This window comes from Danio rerio, chromosome 21 (genome assembly GCF_049306965.1).
Source record: "Danio rerio strain Tuebingen ecotype United States chromosome 21, GRCz12tu, whole genome shotgun sequence".
Lineage (NCBI taxonomy): Eukaryota > Metazoa > Chordata > Actinopteri > Cypriniformes > Danionidae > Danio > Danio rerio.
In genome coordinates this window covers 22,996,706-23,014,905 of record NC_133196.1, presented here as the reverse complement: position 1 = coordinate 23,014,905, position 18,200 = coordinate 22,996,706, and the positions used below count along the sequence as shown (strand labels likewise).

At 36.6% G+C, this 18,200-nt stretch overlaps 4 protein-coding genes across 4 annotated transcripts; all 4 read left to right on the top strand.

Annotated features, from left to right (window-relative positions):
• Positions 1-213: 213 nt before the first annotated feature.
• On the top strand, positions 214-3,974 carry or93a8 (odorant receptor, family 93, subfamily A, member 8). Its single transcript, XM_017352930.4, has one exon. It carries the CDS (start codon positions 296-298, stop codon positions 1,259-1,261), a length of 966 nt encoding a protein of 321 aa, XP_017208419.2. The 5' UTR covers positions 214-295; the 3' UTR covers positions 1,262-3,974.
• Positions 3,975-5,534: 1,560 nt separating this feature from the next.
• On the top strand, positions 5,535-6,488 carry or93a9 (odorant receptor, family 93, subfamily A, member 9). Its single transcript, XM_009295389.4, has one exon. The coding sequence runs from the start codon at positions 5,535-5,537 to the stop codon at positions 6,486-6,488; it is 954 nt and encodes a 317-aa protein (XP_009293664.2).
• Positions 6,489-13,401: 6,913 nt separating this feature from the next.
• or93a2 (odorant receptor, family 93, subfamily A, member 2) lies at positions 13,402-14,459 on the top strand. The gene has a single exon (XM_017352937.4). The coding sequence runs from the start codon at positions 13,458-13,460 to the stop codon at positions 14,406-14,408; it is 951 nt and encodes a 316-aa protein (XP_017208426.2). The 5' UTR covers positions 13,402-13,457; the 3' UTR covers positions 14,409-14,459.
• Positions 14,460-16,990: 2,531 nt separating this feature from the next.
• Positions 16,991-18,200, top strand: LOC137488865 (odorant receptor 131-2-like). The gene has a single exon (XM_068216180.2). It carries the CDS (start codon positions 17,117-17,119, stop codon positions 18,065-18,067), a length of 951 nt encoding a protein of 316 aa, XP_068072281.2. The 5' UTR covers positions 16,991-17,116; the 3' UTR covers positions 18,068-18,200.

Below are 18,200 nucleotides of genomic sequence, written 5' to 3'. Positions count from 1 at the left end.
AACCAAGAAAATGTCCCTTAAACTGTGATGAATTCACAATTCTGTTATCAGAATTAATTCACAGTCAATAATTCACAATCAATTCAGCTACATTTGCTATTATGGAATGCTTTTTGATGTACACACGTAAACCCCCCACTGGGATTAAGTCTGACAGTATTTAAAATGTGACGCTCTGGTATCTATCTTCAGAAGCACCTAGCATCTGCAGCACATACTGTAGATTTGCAGATTGTACTCTGTTCTGTACTCTAAAACAGCTTCTGTGATTAATTTGACCATTGTGTTTTTTTAAATGTCTTCTTTGAATGGATCTACATCTAACAACACTCAGAGACTGATGGATCAATATGTACCATTGAAGACATTTTTGCTTGTGACACCATGTGTTATTTTCCTCTATGTCAACGGAGTCATGATCTTCACTTTGAGGAAAAAGACTGTTTTCCAGCAGACGTCTCGCTATATTCTGTTTGGTCAGATGCTTTGGGTCGATACTCTCAGTCTCCTTATGAGTGTGTTGTTGTATTTATGTGCTATTAGTAGGATTTTAATTATGAAGAATGTTTGTCTTTTTCTTCTCATTGCTGCAACATATCTCTATCACATCTCTATTTTAAATCTGTCATTAATGTCACTGGAGAGATATGTGGCCATCTGTTTTCCTCTCAGACATGCAGAATTCACCAGTTCTGAAAGAACTCACATAGCTATTGGTGTTATTTGTATCTTAGGTATGATTAAGTCTCTGTCTGAGATTATTATTTTTTATTGCATTGATACTACAAACATAGAAATGAATTTGTTCTGTTCAAGAACTACTCTATTTAGGCTGCAGATCTACAATAAACTCGATATAGCTTTCACAAGCATGTTTTTTACTTTAGTAAGTTTTGTTATTATCTTTACTTATGCCTCTATAGCAGCTGTGGCTAAAACAGCTGCCTGTGATAAAATGTCAGCCAAAAAAGCCAATAAGACTGTTCTTCTGCATCTAATACAGCTGGGTCTTTGTGCGTTATCCATCTTAGCTGGAGTTATCCAAGAAGTTATTTATGTTAATACTGACTTAATGACAGCATTACATGCTATATATGTTTGCTTTTTAGTGCTTATAATGTTTCCCAAATTTCTAAGTCCTCTTATATATGGTACGAGAGACCAGACTTTCAGTTGTATATTTATACATTACTTTACATTTGGTAAAGGTGGTACAGTTAAACCAGTTATCATAGAGCAATGCTTAGTAGCAATCATTTAAAAATAGCTCTTAGTATGAAACTTAATTTAGTTATACTGAATATGTGTACATGAAGATAAAACGTTAGACAAAATTATTGGTTACAAGAAATTAATAATTTGTTGTGAAAATATTCTGAATTTGAAGTGCACTAATACAAATGACCTGTTGCAAAAAAAAAAAAAAAAAAACAGTCAGTTAGCTGATATGGAAAACTGTTTTTGTTTTGTTTTGTTGGTATGATATATTTTTAACACTGACCATGCAACATTTAAAAATCATGTTTTATATTTGAAAAAAATGTTGTACTTTGTCTTTTGGACAAAAGCTTTTTGCAACCTTGCTTTTGATCTACTCCTTTTTGAAAACAATAGAGTAAATTCTTTTTTTAATTTAGAGCCTTTTTTTCTGTTTTTTGTGTAATGCATATGCTTGTTTGAAACAAATGTATTTATGTAATTCAACTGCATGCTGCATTTTTCTTATTGATCTAACTTTTTTAAAATAATAAAAGTTAATAAAGTTTTCAGTGGTTTTAGGGGTAATGTTTGGATTTTACCTATTGTAGGAATGGGATTTATCTACTAGACATACACTGACCAATTCAAAAATACCCATTTTAGCCAGTCCCTGATCTTTATCAGCATCTGTATGAGTCTTTTTTGTGAAAAGACATGTTTTCCAATAAAACAAATGCATATCATAATTTACATTCTTCTACTATAGTAACCTGAGATGGGTTATTCAATAAACATGCACAAAGACTTTTACTCATCATAAAAAGATTATGCTTTTTATTTTACTGATTAAGTTCTCTGTGGATAGTCATGGGTTAGAGGGAGAAAAGTGCATTGGCCTGGTGGAGAGAGGAAAGGTCTAGACCGTTAAAGTGCAACAGAATGTTTGTGTTGCAGTATTAGCATCAAAAAGTAAGAACTTGCTGTGTGAGGGAAGATAGTATAAAACAGTTAAGGTGAAGTGGAGGAAAATGAGCACAGACTGTGTCTAGAGGAAAAGTAGAGGACAGAGTGCACAGATTGCGTCTAAAAGAGACTGATTGGAAGGGTGGCAGTGTGGTTGTGGGAAGCAATAAATTGAAGATAGTACTTCTTAGAAAGTGTGGTATATCATACAGGTCAAGCTGAATGTCAAAACTCTCATCTGTCTTAGTCCTGCAGGTCAAGTCAAATATCTTTACTCTTGTCAGTCTTCATATGAGGAGGGTGGACACTGTTGAAGGATCCTTTCATTGACGCCTCTGCATCAGCACACTAAAGTTTTTGCTTCAAAATTTGTGAAAATAATCTTGTTTACTTGCTAACAGAAAACAATATATTGATTTAGATTTTCTTAAACACAGAAACTAGACGATGGCTGTATGCGAGGCATGAACTATCTCTGCTAATAAAATGATTCACACCCGAGAAGACATAGGCCCGCATAATGAGATGCATTATGGGCCATACAGATGATGGAAGACAGAAGGGAAAGCAGGATAAAATAAGTCTTTTTAAGATTTTTGTTTATTAAAAATATATTTAGCTGTCACACCAAATAATTTAAAAGGGTGGTCCACTACGATATCATATTTTAAACTTTAGTTGATGTGTAATGTAGCTGTGTGAACATAAACAACATCACTGAATGTAAAATGCTCAAAGTTGAATGCAAAGGGAGACCTTGGTTTTTACAGAGTTAGCTTAGCAAAGCCTACAATTAACAAATTTTGGGGACTGCAAAAAAATACTTCTGGGCCTTGTGAGATCACAAATGTACTTTTACCGCACACACACACTGCGCAGCTAAGGGCCATGGCCAGATGTACAGCAATGTTACAGCCGAGAGAGCTAAAATTCCGGCCAAACGCTGCTATTTCCACTGAGCTTCTCTGTTTCTGTATTTGGTCTTCCAAAGGAAAAAGACACAAAGACAGAAGTGCTTACAGTTTAACATTAATTATGTTCCGGAGAATTATAAATACACAGCAAGCATGATTTGACAAAATTGATTCCAGAATCTCTCCCAGTTCAGTGCTGGATTCGGCTAAAATCTCGTCAAAGATGGATCAGCTACAAGGAGACGCTGTGAACTCTGAGCCACGACCTGAAAGTGTTTTTATTTGTTAAAATTGATAATGACATGTACAGTGTCTGGCCTTAACAGTATGGTGTAGCAAAGATGTAAACAACGGGAAGTGCTGTTCGCCACTGCTAACGATTTAGCTTCAAATTCATATTTATCAGTTAAAACTGCTATAAAAACACACGCACATATTTCACCAGCGCGTGCAGCCTCTCTCAATGTGTGTGCGCGACTTTGCATTGTTTCTCTATAGGCAGCTTTGCCATGCGTTTTACATCTCAGATAAGGAAGTCCCAAAAGATATGTGGATGATTCATATTACTTGCACCTGCATATTCTGGATATATGTGAAAGACTTTGTGTAATGTGTTGCGTTAAAAAAAAAGGAGAGTTCTCCTGACTCCTGTAGCAGCAAAAAAAAAAATCAAGGCTCACACAGGTTGCATCCCACATCTTGTGCTTTATTCTTCTGTCATGATATATTACAGAAAATAACCTTATCCGAGCATCAGAGAAAAAGAAAAATATACATCGCTCCCGCGCACATGCGCTTCTCGTGTTACACATGCACACACATAAACACTCCCACACACGTAAAGACACACAATGGCACACACACACACTCTCTTAAAGGAGCCGCACCCCATTTTCACTCGTTACAGACACTTGTCAGATTTTTTTTTAGAGAGCGGGCATGAGGTACGGGCTTGAAGTGGAGGCGCTCTGCAAATCGCAGCACATTATGACACAAGACCAATCAGAGTCACTTGAGGACGGGCCTTTCAGAGGAACTAGAAAATATATCATTTGTTTTCATGTTATGTTAAAATATGTAATATTTATATATTCTATTCTGTGTGACACAGTGGCTCAGTGGTGAGCCCTGTCACCTTACAGCAAGGTCACTGGTTCAAGACCTGGCTGGGTCAGTTGGCATTTCTGTGTGGAGGTTGCATATTCTCCCTGTGTTGGCATGGGTTTCCTCCGGGTGATCTGGTTTTCCCCGCAGTCCAAAAACATGCAATATAGGTGTATCGAATAATCTAAAATAGCCATCGTGTATGTGTGGGATTTAGTTTGTATGGATGTTTTCTAGTACTGAGTTGCAGCTGGAAGGGTATCTGCTGTGTAAAACATATGCTGGATAAGTTGGTGGATCATTTCGCTGTGGCGATCGCTTATTAATAAAGGGACTGTAAATTTGGACATCACTAATTTCTTTTTTTTTATTAGCATTTTCCATACTGTCCCAACATTTTCTGATTTGGGCTTGTTCTTGTTCTCCACTGAACTGTGAGGGTTGGGATCTTTGATTGGTGCGGGCCATTTTTACGTTGGGGTTTTCATGCTGTACTGTGAGCTACTGTGCGTACAGTGGAAATGTGGCATGATTTTGGCCTCACTGCTGCTACAGCCGGTGAAAGCCCTATATCTTAGCCTGGAGAGAGTGGAAAAACATCTAGTGACTGACAAAAGGAGATAAGAATGCCTGTGTGGCCATGCAGCACTAAAAGAAGGCCTATGTACCCAAGATGAGGGAGTCAGCAATGGCTTCTATGGGAAAGGCCTCATTGGCCATGACGAGAGAGGCCTCAGTGACTGTGAGAGGGGTAGCAAGGAATGCACTACATACCACAGTATGGGAAATTGGAGAAGCCTCCACCACATTGAGGCACTGGACAGAAAACACTAAAAAATGTAGCCACTATGTAGTGGCTGCTGAAAAATCAGTTTTACCATAACAACAAGAAATTGTGTTTTAAAACATATTAAAATGGGTATAATTTAAAATCTCCAGATCCCTCCCTCAATTTTTTTTTTTTTTTTTTGGTGGTCAATACACAGTTTTTGAAAGGCTTGATTGTGTTTGGGTGCAGAGTAATGTGTTCGTGCTTTGCTTTACACTTATTTTACCTTTATTCTACACCCCTTCTTATACTGTTCATATTTTTTAATGAAACATATTCAAGTGTTAAAACTCTGGTTAAGTGTATTTTGCTATTGTGGCATGCTTTTTGTTGCACATACATAAACAACCCTCTGGGATTCAGTTTGATAGTATTTAAAATGTGATGCTCTGGTATCTATCTTCAGAAGCACCCAGCACCTGCAGCACACAGATTACAGATTCAGAGGCTTGCAAATTGTTCTATATTCAGGGTTCTATAACAGCATCTGTGATAAATTTGGTCATCTTTTTTTAATTCTGAAAATGTCTAATTTAAATGAATCTACATCTAACAACACTCAAAGACTCATGGATCAGTATACAGAAGTGAGGACATTTTTGATTGTGACTCCATGTGTTGTTTTCCTCTATGTCAACGGGGTCATGATCCTCACTTTGAGGAAAAAGGCTGTTTTTCAGCAGGCGTCTTGCTATATTCTGTTTGGTCAGATGCTTTGGGTCGATACTCTCAATCTCTTTATTAGTGTGGTGATGTATATGTGTGCTGTCAGTAGGATTTTAATAATGAAGAACGTTTGTCTTTTGCTTCTCATTGCTGCAACATCTCTATATCAGGTTGCTACTTTAAATCTGTCTTTAATGTCACTGGAGAGATATGTGGCCATTTGTTTTCCTCTCAGACATGCAGAATTTACCAGTTCTGAAAGAACACATATAGCTATTGGTGTTGTCTGTATCATAAGTATGATTCAGCCTCTGTCTGAGACTATTATTTTCTATTGCATTGATACTACAAACATAGCAATGCATTTGTTCTGTTCAAGAACGACTCTTTTAAGGCTGCAGATCTACAATAAACTCGATATAGCTTTCACATGTATGTTATTTGTAGTAGTATGGTTTATTATTATCTTTACTTATGCCTCTATAGCAGCTGTGGCTAAAACAGCTGCTTGTGATAAAATGTCAGCCAAAAAAGCTAATAAGACTGTTCTTCTGCATCTAATACAGCTGGGTCTTGGTGCATCATCCATCTTAGCTGGAGTTATTCAAGAAGTCATTTATGTTAATACTGACTTAATGACAGCAGTAAATGTGATGTATTTTTGCTTTTTAGTATTTATAATTTTCCCCAAATGTCTAAGTCCTCTTATTTATGGCATGAGAGACCAGGCTTTCAGTTGTATATTTATGTATTACTTTACATTTGGTAAAGGGGGTACAGTTAATCCAGTTATTAAAGAGCAACATGCATAGTAACAATAAAAAAAAAAATAGCAATGGCACTCTGTTAAAATATATTGTATCCGTTCTTGTCATTCATTCATTTTATTTTCGGCTTAGTCCCTTTATTAATCTGGAGTTGCCACATCGGAATGGATCGCCAATTTATCCAGCATATATTTTACGCAGTGGATGCCCTTCCAGCTTCAACCCATCTCAGGGAAACATCCGTACACTCTCATTCACATTCATACACTACGGACAATTTAGCCTATCCATTTCAACTGTGCTGCATGTCTTTGGACTGTGGGGGAAACTGGAGCACCCGAAGGAAACCCACACAGATGTGGGGAGAACATGCAAACTCCACACAGAAATGCCAACTAACTCAGCCCAGGCTCAAACTAGTGACCTTCTTGCTGTGAGGCAACAGCACTACCTACTGCGCCACTACGTCGCCTATATGTTCTTGTACATGAGGAAAATCTGAGTGTGCAACTTGTAAAGAATTTCTAAATCATGCTAAAACAACCAACCTGTTGCACATGGTCATATGACAAAAATTATGTAATTGCTAAATTACTATGTGTTCACAATGTTTTCATTTAGACAGTTTTTTGTACTCTTTGTGATTTGGACAGTAGACTTGCTTCTTATTGATCTGCTGCAGTGCAGAAAATAGAGTGAACTGTTTTGTAAAATTAATTGTTCTAAAATCTGTAACTGAAAATGTTAATTGTATAATCTGTTTATGTATAAATATGTTTATATCTAATTCATTCTCACAAACAAAATGTTTTTTTTTTTTTGTATGACATCACTTATATTCCACTCATATTGAATAAAATATGTGGCGGCACAGTGGCTCAATGGTTAGCACTGTTGACTTACAGCAAGAAGGTTGCTGGTTTGAGTTCCGGTTGGGTCAGTTGGCATTTCTGTGTGGAAGTTGCATGTTTTCCCCATGTTCGCGAGGGTCTCCTCCAGGTGCTTTGGTTTCTCCCACAGTCCAAAAACATGCACTATAGGTGAATATAAAAAACTAAATTGGCCGTAGTGTATGAGTGTACATGTGAGAGTGTATGGGTGTTTTCCAGTATTGGGTTACACCTGGAAGAGCTTTCGCATGTGTAAAACATATGATGGATAAGTTGGTGGTTCATTTCGCTGTGGCAACTCCTTTTGAATAAAGGGACTGAGCCAAAGGAAATTAAATGAATAAATGAATTAAATGAAATATGTACTTCCACCTCACATTTGTAACCTGTGATCATACCTTAACAATACATGAACATTCAGTTCATTAATCACTTAAGCAAAATGTATAATAAATTGTTTGAAAAAAATAAACATTTAAGAATTTTGAGGAGCAAAACCCTATGCATTCATCATACAGGTGTGTTTCAAGTCTGTTTTATTTTATTATTCTTTAACTAATGAATAATTTTGTTTAAGGTTCCAGACCAATAATGGCATGTACACAGTGTCATGACCAAACAACATCATTATATTATACTTCTGTGAGATTTAAAAATGTTTTTCGTGACTTTGAAGCTCTTGAGTATCATGACAAACAACCCCACTGAAACTCTCCTCTGCTTCAAAGGTAATGATCACATTAATTATTTATGTTCACTTTACTGATAAATAAGTTTGTCCTTTTACAGTTGTTTTGGAACAGTAACAACACATGCCTGTTCCAAATTTAGATTATAGTCCTTCAGAAAAGCCTATCAAACCTGTGACAGGAACTCCCTGTGCTGTACTACTCAAGCATTCAATTTGTAATTATCTGAAAATGTAGAGAAGTTTGACATTGGCCCTATTGGGCTCATTGAAGACCAGAAAAACTGCAGCATTTTGGATCATTTGAAGAGGTTTAAGGGTGCAAGATGTGAATCCAAGATGAAAGCCAAATGAGCTGGCGAAGCTCGGCTCAACAGCTCATACTGATTAGTCATTAGCAGTGTTGTACAAGTTACTTCCAAACTGTAATACATTACAGATTACTAATTACTGTTATTTAAAATAACAGTAAAATAAAAATGCTGCTCGTGCACAAATTCTCACAATCTCTCAAATATGCATTGCTCACGCACAAATTTTCTTGCATGCTCTCAGTACACTGCTCTCTCAGTGAGATTATATGCAGACTCACAATATGTGTCTTGTGTTCCCTCTTTCTTTCAAGCTTTTTGATATGAATTATATTAGTACACTGTTTATTTACAATAACCAAAATACTAAAATTGACTTATAATTTCTTATCTAATAAACAATAACATTTTTGGCTGTATGTTATATGATGAGATATTTCCAGTTTTAAACACTTAAAGATGCAGAGAATAGACGTTAGATGTAAAGAATAAGTTTTATTTGAAAAAACATTTGTTAAACATCCAAAAGGTGCACCATACTAATCAAATAAAAAACATTTAGACAAAAATAAAAACTAACGCAAGCAGAAATGTAACTAATAGAAACACTTGATAAGGTATTATAGCCTACTGTACTATTCACTCTTTAAATAAATCTCATTATCAATCACATTTTATCATGGCAACTAAAGTGAACTAGTGTCTGTTGTCTTCCACATTGTTGATGTGATTATGGAGGACATTTTCCCTGTTATCCACTTCATTTTGAGAAGAAACTGTTCCACAGGGCCCCTGAACACACATATTGTCATTAAGTACTTCAATTACTCTGTTGTGGTAATACTATAGTTGCTATGGTAACACAACAAGTGTAATATAAACAAATGATCCAGTGCTTAGTTTTTTACAATATAGGGTATATTGTACTACAATTCACCACACTTTACTGTAGTAAAACTACACTTTATATTTCATTTTATGAGTTCACTATTCTTAATACGACAGTATGCTTAAGCATTCATTGTAAATACTAACCTAAAACATAGGCAGTATACCTTACACTTAAAAACACTAGTATTTATTATAGATTTTATCTTAACCTGTAGGTAAATAGTGTAGCAATATATAAACCATATGAACATTCTTGGGATAACAATTAAATAGGAGGATCTCTGAAGAGCAACAGCACGAAAGGAAGAGGAAACACAAGGCACAGATTGTGAGTCTGCATCATCTGACGAAGCGAGAGCAGGTCGTTAGCACATGAGCAGCCCAGCCAATGTTGAGTGAACGCGAGGAGTTTTGTCCACAGAGAAAACCGGCACGTTCACTCACTCGTAGTACATGAATGAGCTTACGACATTTGTCAGTGAAATAACGCCATACTTACGTCCATCTCGCGAATGCACTGTCTTCTGCCATTTTCATCTATTTGCCGCTTTTCCGCTGCGCGTCAGGACTTAACTTTACTGTGAACCGGACTGAGCCAATAGCCCCGAACCTTGAGCTCAGAAGCTGAAATCATTCCGCTTTCAAAGTAAAAAGGTCCCATAGCCAGAGGGAGACTAATAACAACAGGCGCATAAATTCACTAACCACGAACAGGAAATAGAACAGCGGTATTTTTTTATTTGTTAATGTCTTGCAGGCGAAAAGTTTGTTGTAACGCACGCGTTACTAAACATGTACCGAGTAAAATATTACTGAAAATGTATTAGTAATGCCTTACACTACTGCGTTACAGGAAAATGTAATACATTACTGTAATACATTACTTTTGTAACGCATTACTCAACGCATTAGCGTTATAGCAGTGCCCGCTGTGGAGTGAGCCTCTATAATATGCCTGCTGAAGAGCCGATCACTTAGCTAACAGCTGGAGACTCAGGTGCTGTGGGAGTGGAGACACATGTCTCCGTTCCCTATTCAGGGATTGTGGGTTACAGACGCAACCAGGACGTTCCTTTTCTTATGAGAACTCCAATGTGTGTCTTCCAGACATATGGGTATGTATGAAAAATGCCACAGCTGCTAAGCCTATCACGCTACTGATGTTCATTTTCCCAGCTTCCATGAGCGCACAGACATCCCTAGGCCCAGAATATTACCATTACATGGGATTGATTAATAGAATTTAGATTGGGGGTCGTACATGTGTTTTTACCTAGCTAATATAGTCTAGGGATTTTTAGAAATACGACACTACGTTGGGAAAGCGTGCCAGTCCCCGAAGGTAAAGGACGCTGCAGAGACCACCTCCTCCCCAAGAGGGGAGACTTGATGCCCTAGCCCTAATGAGGGGGAGTGCTACATGTGATAAGCTAGTTAGTGGGTAGGGAAGACAGGGGTCCGTCTGGTCAGGGGGAACACTCCTAAGCATATGCATATAAGCATATAAACATATGGCATCACCAAAGGGGACCGTGCATAGCTGGCACCAAACCCCAGTATGTGAGTAGACCAAACGGGCAAACCAGACATCACACTGAGCCAGGCACTCAACCACTCCGCCTAGTTGGGTGCTGGGGGCCTCAGAGGAATTCTCTACGGTTTGCTGAGTGGGAAACTTACTTGCAGAATAGAAAAAGTGCACGTAAATCCGAGTTAGGGAGCATGGAGCAACAAGAGTTTTTGACACTGAGCTAATTTCATCCCAATTGACCGGTGTAGAAAGGTCCCTTGTTTTAGGAAGAAGAAGACAGGGACAGCGATAAGGTAAGTAATATTTTTCTTTATTTTTGCAGTAATTCTTAGAGCATAGCACAGGCCCCGGCCCTGGCCCCTGGACCATCCTGAACTTAAATGGCTGTAACGCAAGATACCAGTGGATGATCTGCACGTTAGTATCCTTCATGCGGTGGAGCGATGGTGGAGCATGGGCCGGACAGAGGACAAATTCTAAGCCCAGGAGAAAATAGCAGGGGGTAAGGATAGCTCACCATATCGCCAAACATTCCCTTTCTATAGTGCTGTACTTAGCCTCTCGGTTAGACAGTCCACCTCCTGGGAGAGAACCGCCCCAGACTCTGTTCAGATGCATCTGTTTGTAACAGAAAGGGAAGAGCAAAGTTAGGAGCATGCAATAGCGGCCCCCCGCAGTGTGCAGCCTTAACCACAGTGTGAAGGCCTGTTGGCACTGTTCCGACCATTGGACGGTATCTGGTCCCCCCTTTTTAGTAAGATTAGTCAGGGAGCTGACAAGGTTCTTACCTCCTTTTTTGTCTTTGGTCTTGGACAGGTTGCAATGAATGCAGTTTTATCAAGTTGGAGCTGCACCTTCCCATGACCCAAATGGAAGCCCAGATACCTCACCTCCATATATCCAATAGCACATTTCCTCTGGTTGGCTGTAAGCCAGGCCTGCCTTAGTGATGATTACACTGCCCGCACATGTTGCATATCCCACTGCCAATCATTACCATATATGATAATATCATCCAATAAGCAGCAGCATATGCCGAGTGACGGGCCAGTATTTTATCCATCAGGAACTGGAAAATGGTCAGTGCCCTGAACAACCTGAATGGAAGTGTCACGATTTGGTGTAAGCCAAACGGCGTAGTAAAGCCAATAATTTTTTCGTTAAAGAGGAGTTAAGGGAATCTGACAATATCCCTTTGTCAGATCCAATGTTGAATAGCAGTGAGCAGCACCTGACCGGTCGAGCAACATGTCAACCCGCGACATCAGATATGCATCAAACTGCGACACAGTGTTTAATTTGCAGTACTCAGGACTGAGCCTTTTGTCATGGGTGCCAAAACAATCAGGCTGGCCCAGTCACTGCGGGATTCTTCTACTACTCCCATTTACAGGATTTTTATCAATTGTTCCTAAACCACTTTTTTAATGTTCAGGCAAGCAATACAGTCGGGTCCTAACAACCGTGCCCAGTTCGGTCTCGATGTGGGGCCGAATTAAGTCAGTGTGACCGCGTTGGGGGGAGAACACGTCTGTAAACTGTAAAAATGTAATGGAAACTGCTCTTTTGGGCACATCAACGGAGTGCCAGGGGTCAGGAAAGCCCAAATGGAACATAGCTTTACTTTATTCATTTGAAAAAAAGAAGCAGAATAGACAATACTGAACAAGAAGTGATGAAGCATAAATAAATAGGTAAAAAAATTCAATCAATCTAGAAACGGGGCCAAAGTAACTATGGCATCAAATGCAACATGGGAAACAAAAAGCAAAACATAGTAAAACAAGGTGAACCATAGTGACATCAGAGTACAGGGTGATGGACACTAGTGGAGACAAGGGAGACAAAGCCAAGGTGGAGCCAATAGGTCAACAGACCTAGATAGAGTACTTGCCTTTAGGGTCCAAAGTAGCTCAGTGGGCTCCAAGCACTAAGTCTAAGCTGAGAACCAATTAGTCTGAGGAAAACTTAGGGAGCCAAAGAGTTAGATAGAACCTCCAGAAGAGTTGTGAGATTTGCTGTGTACAGGATTTAGGCCCAATAAGTAATAATTCTGTTTTGACTTTGTTTAATAGAAAAAAATTGTTGGTCATCCAGTCTTTAACATCATTAATACAGTCAGTTAGCTTAAACAGGTCCGAAAGATATTATACCAGATTCAGCTACCAATCAAAGTTATAGTGGAGCTGCATATTTTTATAAAAAATAGGCATTTTATTCCATTAATGTGGAAGTTAATTAATGTTTAAAACAACACATTTACCCAATAGTAACAGCATTTTTTGTTCTGTCCTTTCAATGTAATATGTACAATACAATAAATAAATCACTATTTTTATCTCCTAAACCCAACTATTGAAGAAAACATTCTGAACGTTTACAATTGCAAAACATTAAATTATGTTTATTCTACGATTTGAATTGCAGGCATCTTTAAGTCTCATAATACAGTGTGACGGCCAGAAACCTGAATGATATGAGGAATGTGCACAGGTCCACATAATGTTCATCAATCTAGTGAGCATGCACACACAAAACACCCAATGGGATTCATTTGGAAGATATTTAATGGGTGATACTCTGACAGCACTCTAATCATTCTCTTTTCATCATGTGATGGCAAAGATTAGCAGAGGATTACAAGGAACTCTGTTCATTGTTAACAGCATCTGTGTTTAATTATATATTGATATTTTTCTAAAAATGTCTAATTTAAGTGCATCTGCATCTAACCTTACTCAGAGACTGATGGATCAAGATGCACCAACTAAGGCATTTTTGTTTGTGACACCATGTGTTATTTTCCTCTATGTCAATGGGGTCATGCTCTTTACTTTGAGGAAAAAGGCTGTTTTTCAGGAAACATCCCGCTATATTCTCTTCGGTCACATGCTTTGGGTCGATACTCTCAATCTCTTTATGAGTGTGGTGTTGTATATATGTGCTGTCAGTAGGATTTTAATTATGAAGAATGTCTGTCTTCTTCTTCTCATTGCTGCAACAGCTCTCTTTCAGGTCTCAACTTTAAATCTAGCATTAATGTCACTGGAGAGATATGTGGCCATCTGTTTTCCTCTCAGACATGCAGAATTCACCAGTTTTAAAAGGACTCACACAGCTATCTGTGTTGTTTGGGTCTTGGGTTTGATTCAGTGTTTGTCTGAGATGATTATCTTTTATTCTTTTGATACTACAAACATAGCAATGAATTTGTTTTGTTCAAGAACTACTCTGTTCAGATTGCAGATATATAAGAAATTTGATATAACTTTCACGTGTATATTTTTTGTGTTAGTGTGTTTTGTTATAATCTTTACTTATGCCTCTATAGCAGCTGTGGCTAAAACAGCTGCCTGTGATAAACTGTCAGCCAAAAAAGCTAATAAGACTGTTCTTCTGCATCTAATACAGCTGGGTCTTGGCGCATCTTCCATCTTAGTTGGAGTTGTCCAAGAAGCTATTTATGTTTATACTGACTTCTTGACTGCACTAAATGTAATGTATTTTTGCTTCCTAGTGTTTATAATTTTCCCCAAATGTCTAAGTCCTCTTATATATGGTGTGAGAGATCAGGCCTTTTGCTGTCTGTTTAAATACTACTTTACATTTGGTAAAGGTAAAGTCAAACCAGTTACCATAGAGTTACATGTTTAAAAGATTATACTCCATAATTTTTAATGATCAAACTGCAACCAATCACAAATAACTGAGGCAAAGAATACAAGCATACAGACTTGTTAAACCTTTTTAACAATATAGTTTGTTTCACAGATATATGATATTTGTTTCATAATTGCTAAATTTGTAAAGATTTGTGTAAAAGTCCTTTTATATTGTTTTGGTTTGACTTTTTAAATGAAGTTTGAATTGGCTGTTTGTTCTTCTTCAGAAAGTGTCAAAGAAAATAAACTGTTTAAATGTAATGAGATGTCTCTCCTCTATCGCTATTCTTATCCAGACTGGTTTATGCTAGTTAAGGCTGCTAAAGTGTTGATTTTCTGATACAAATATATATAAAAATAAATATATAGTGGTTTTATGCACTCTAATGCTAATTTCTCATGTGTATATGGCAGTGTTACCATGTTATTTCAACAATTAATGGAAATTCAATGCCAAAAAACAAGAAGACAATTCAGCGGAGCATTAATCACCATAATGATAACTTCAAATAGACGTCATCTTTATATATTAAAGATATGAAAAAATAAAGCAAATTAAATTATAATATAAAGATTGTGATCATGTCTTTGAAGTTGCTCGCCCTCTAGTAAGATAAAATAGTTGTATTTAATCTGTGGGCATGTCTGTTAGACATTTGTAGTTGTGCGGTTTCCTCATCTTGTTTACTTTATGTGTCACCACTACTGGTCAGATAACACTTGTAGAGTAAATCTACTGTACTTTACTTACTACAACACTGCCTCAGTGTTACTTTTACCTGCTTTCTATGATTGGCACCATATAAAAACTGAGCAGAGAAAATCGACCTTCAACTTTCATAAAATAATATATCAAAATTAGTTGATATTTCCTTTTCTCAATTTAACAATGAACACACTAGGAAATGTGATATAAAAGATAAATGTGAGGGTTGTTTTGGTTTTGCTAAGATTATAGAAATAAACATAGCATACAATGCATCTGTGCAGTAATTACAGCATTTTACTTTTTCCATAGTGTATTATGTTATGAAACGTCTTATTCCAATGGATTCAATTCAATACCCTCACATTTTTAAGAACAGTACCCCATAATGACAAAGTTAAATATATATTTTTAAATCTTTAGAAGTTTATTTTTATAAATCACATGGACACAAGTATTCACAGCCTTTGCTAAATACAGGTCTTAAAGCACCTTTGGCTACAATGCTAAACCAAAGAAACACCTATTTTGGGGCACTTTGGTCTTTTCAAGCTCCATCAGGTTGGTTGGGGAGCATCGTTAGGGTTGACAAAAGTATCAAGATCGGTATTCAATCGGTACTGATATTAGATCATTTAAAGATCTCTACTATTTTTTATGTGCGTTTTCCAGTCCAAACTTTTTCTGTTTTGGGTTTGTACAATTTCGTATTCAAGCTATTTTAATGACTTTGCCGTTTAATCTGTGTTAGACATTCAGACCATGTTGGGTTGTTACTATGTATTATTTTAGAGATGCACAATATATGGGTGGCCATACTGAAATCCCCTGATAAATACTATTTTTAATGTTATCGTTATTGGGCCGATATCAGAATTAGGCCGATATCTTTAAGCCAATAAATTACTTAATTGAACAGATCTGCCTGCCTTGTAAGAATGAGAGAATCTTGCAGGAGTGTGTTAATAAAAGTGTCAAGTGACTAACAAGTGTACATTACTGAAACACTTTAATTCGAGAACATGTGTCAGTTCTTAGTTCTTTCATTTTCAATTTCATTTTATTTCAAATATATTTATTTAACTTGTTTATTAATTAAATCTAGTTTTGTCATTCAACCTATTATTTTTATGCAACAGTCAAGTTACATGTTGATTTGCTATGTGAACAAAAATAAATCATTTATTTGTGGCTATTTTAGGATCAGTTCACATTTTTATGAAGTTTTTAAAATGAAATCAGTTGTTCACTGTATAAAAGTAATACATTTTTAAATATTTATATTTATCCGCTAATATGTTTTATCTGCCTCCAAATCAAAAGATATATCGGTTATAGGTATCGACCCAAAAATACATATCGGTGCATCCTTACATTATTTTATACAAAGTTTGCTATACATCAGAAAGCATTATAATATTTGTGCATTGCATGCACTAATGGTTTTCATTGATCATGCAGAAATTAGGTTAACACGTTACTGAAACCCTTGCTAAATATATTCTAAATAAAAACTACAGAAATTGTTTAAACTGAGTTAAAAAGATTAATTAATAATTGCAAAATAGATGTAATTTGATAATTTATGTCGTAAGTAGATCACAAATATATAACATTGGTGTCTTCTTTTTCTGTTTTGCAGACTTGCTTCATATTGATTTATTCCATTTTGAATATGTTTGCATAAATTAGTAGAGAATGTTAAATGTACTGTTCTTTCACCATGGCCATTTTATTTCTCATACACACACACACACACACACACACACACACACACGCACACAAAACTCACAGTGGGATTCAGGTTGAAGCTATTTAAAGAGTAATAATTTGACAGCATTGTAATCATTCTCTCTCTCTCTCGCTCTCTTTATGACTACAACATGTGAGGAAGGATCATACTCAAGAATAGCAGTAATAAGGAATTTGTAGATTTCACTGTTACTCTGATCAGTGTTAACATAATATGTGTTAATAATTAGACATTTCTGAAAATGTCTAATTTTAATGAATCTGCATCTAACCTTACTCAGAGACTGATTGATCAAAATGGACCAACAAAGGCATTTTTGATTGTGACACCAAGTGTTGTTTTCCTCTATGTCAACGGGGTCATGATCTTCACTTTGAGGAAAAAGGCTGTTTTTCAGGAAATGTCTCGCTATATTCTGTTTGGTCACATGCTGTGGGTCGATACATTAAATATTTTTATGAGTGTGGTTTTGTTCATATGTGCTGTCAGTAGGATTTTAATATTCAGAAACATCTGTCTTGCTCTTGTCATTGCTGGAAAAGCTCTCTTTCATGTCTCTATCTTAAATCTATCTCTAATGTCACTGGAGAGATATGTGGCCATCTGTTTTCCTCTCAGACATGCAGAAATTACCAATTTTGAAAGAACTCACACAGCTATCTGTGTTGTTTGGGTCTTGGGGTTGATTCAGTGTTTGTCTGAAATCATTATCTTTTATTCCATTGATCCTGCAAACACAGTTCTGAATTCATTTTGCTCAAGAATTGCTCTTTTCAAACTGCAGATCTACAAGAGCATTGACATAGCTTTCACATGCATATTTTTTGTGTTGGTGTCTTTTGTTATAATCTTTACCTATGCCTCTATAGCAACTGTGGCAAAAACTGCTGCTTGTGATAAACTGTCAGCTAAAAAAGCTAATAAGACTGTTCTTCTGCATCTAATACAGCTGGGTCTTGGTGCAATGTCCATCTTAGTTGGAGTTGTCCAAGAAGCTATTTATATATCTATTGACTACATAACTGCAGTAAATGTAATGTATATTTGCTTTGTAGTATTTGTAATTCTTCCTAAGTGCCTAAGTCCTCTTATATATGGTATGAGAGATCAGGTATTCTTCTGTCTGTTCAAATATTACTTCACATTTGGTAGAGATAAAGTCAAACCAGTTATAATAGAGCTACACGTTTAATATCAATGGTTTAAATTTTTACGCTTGATTTGATTTAATATGTTGTGATGACACATTACAGTTGAAACACATAAATTCAACTTACTGATGCAAATTACGCTGATGCATTTAATTGTGTTAAATCTTGTTTACA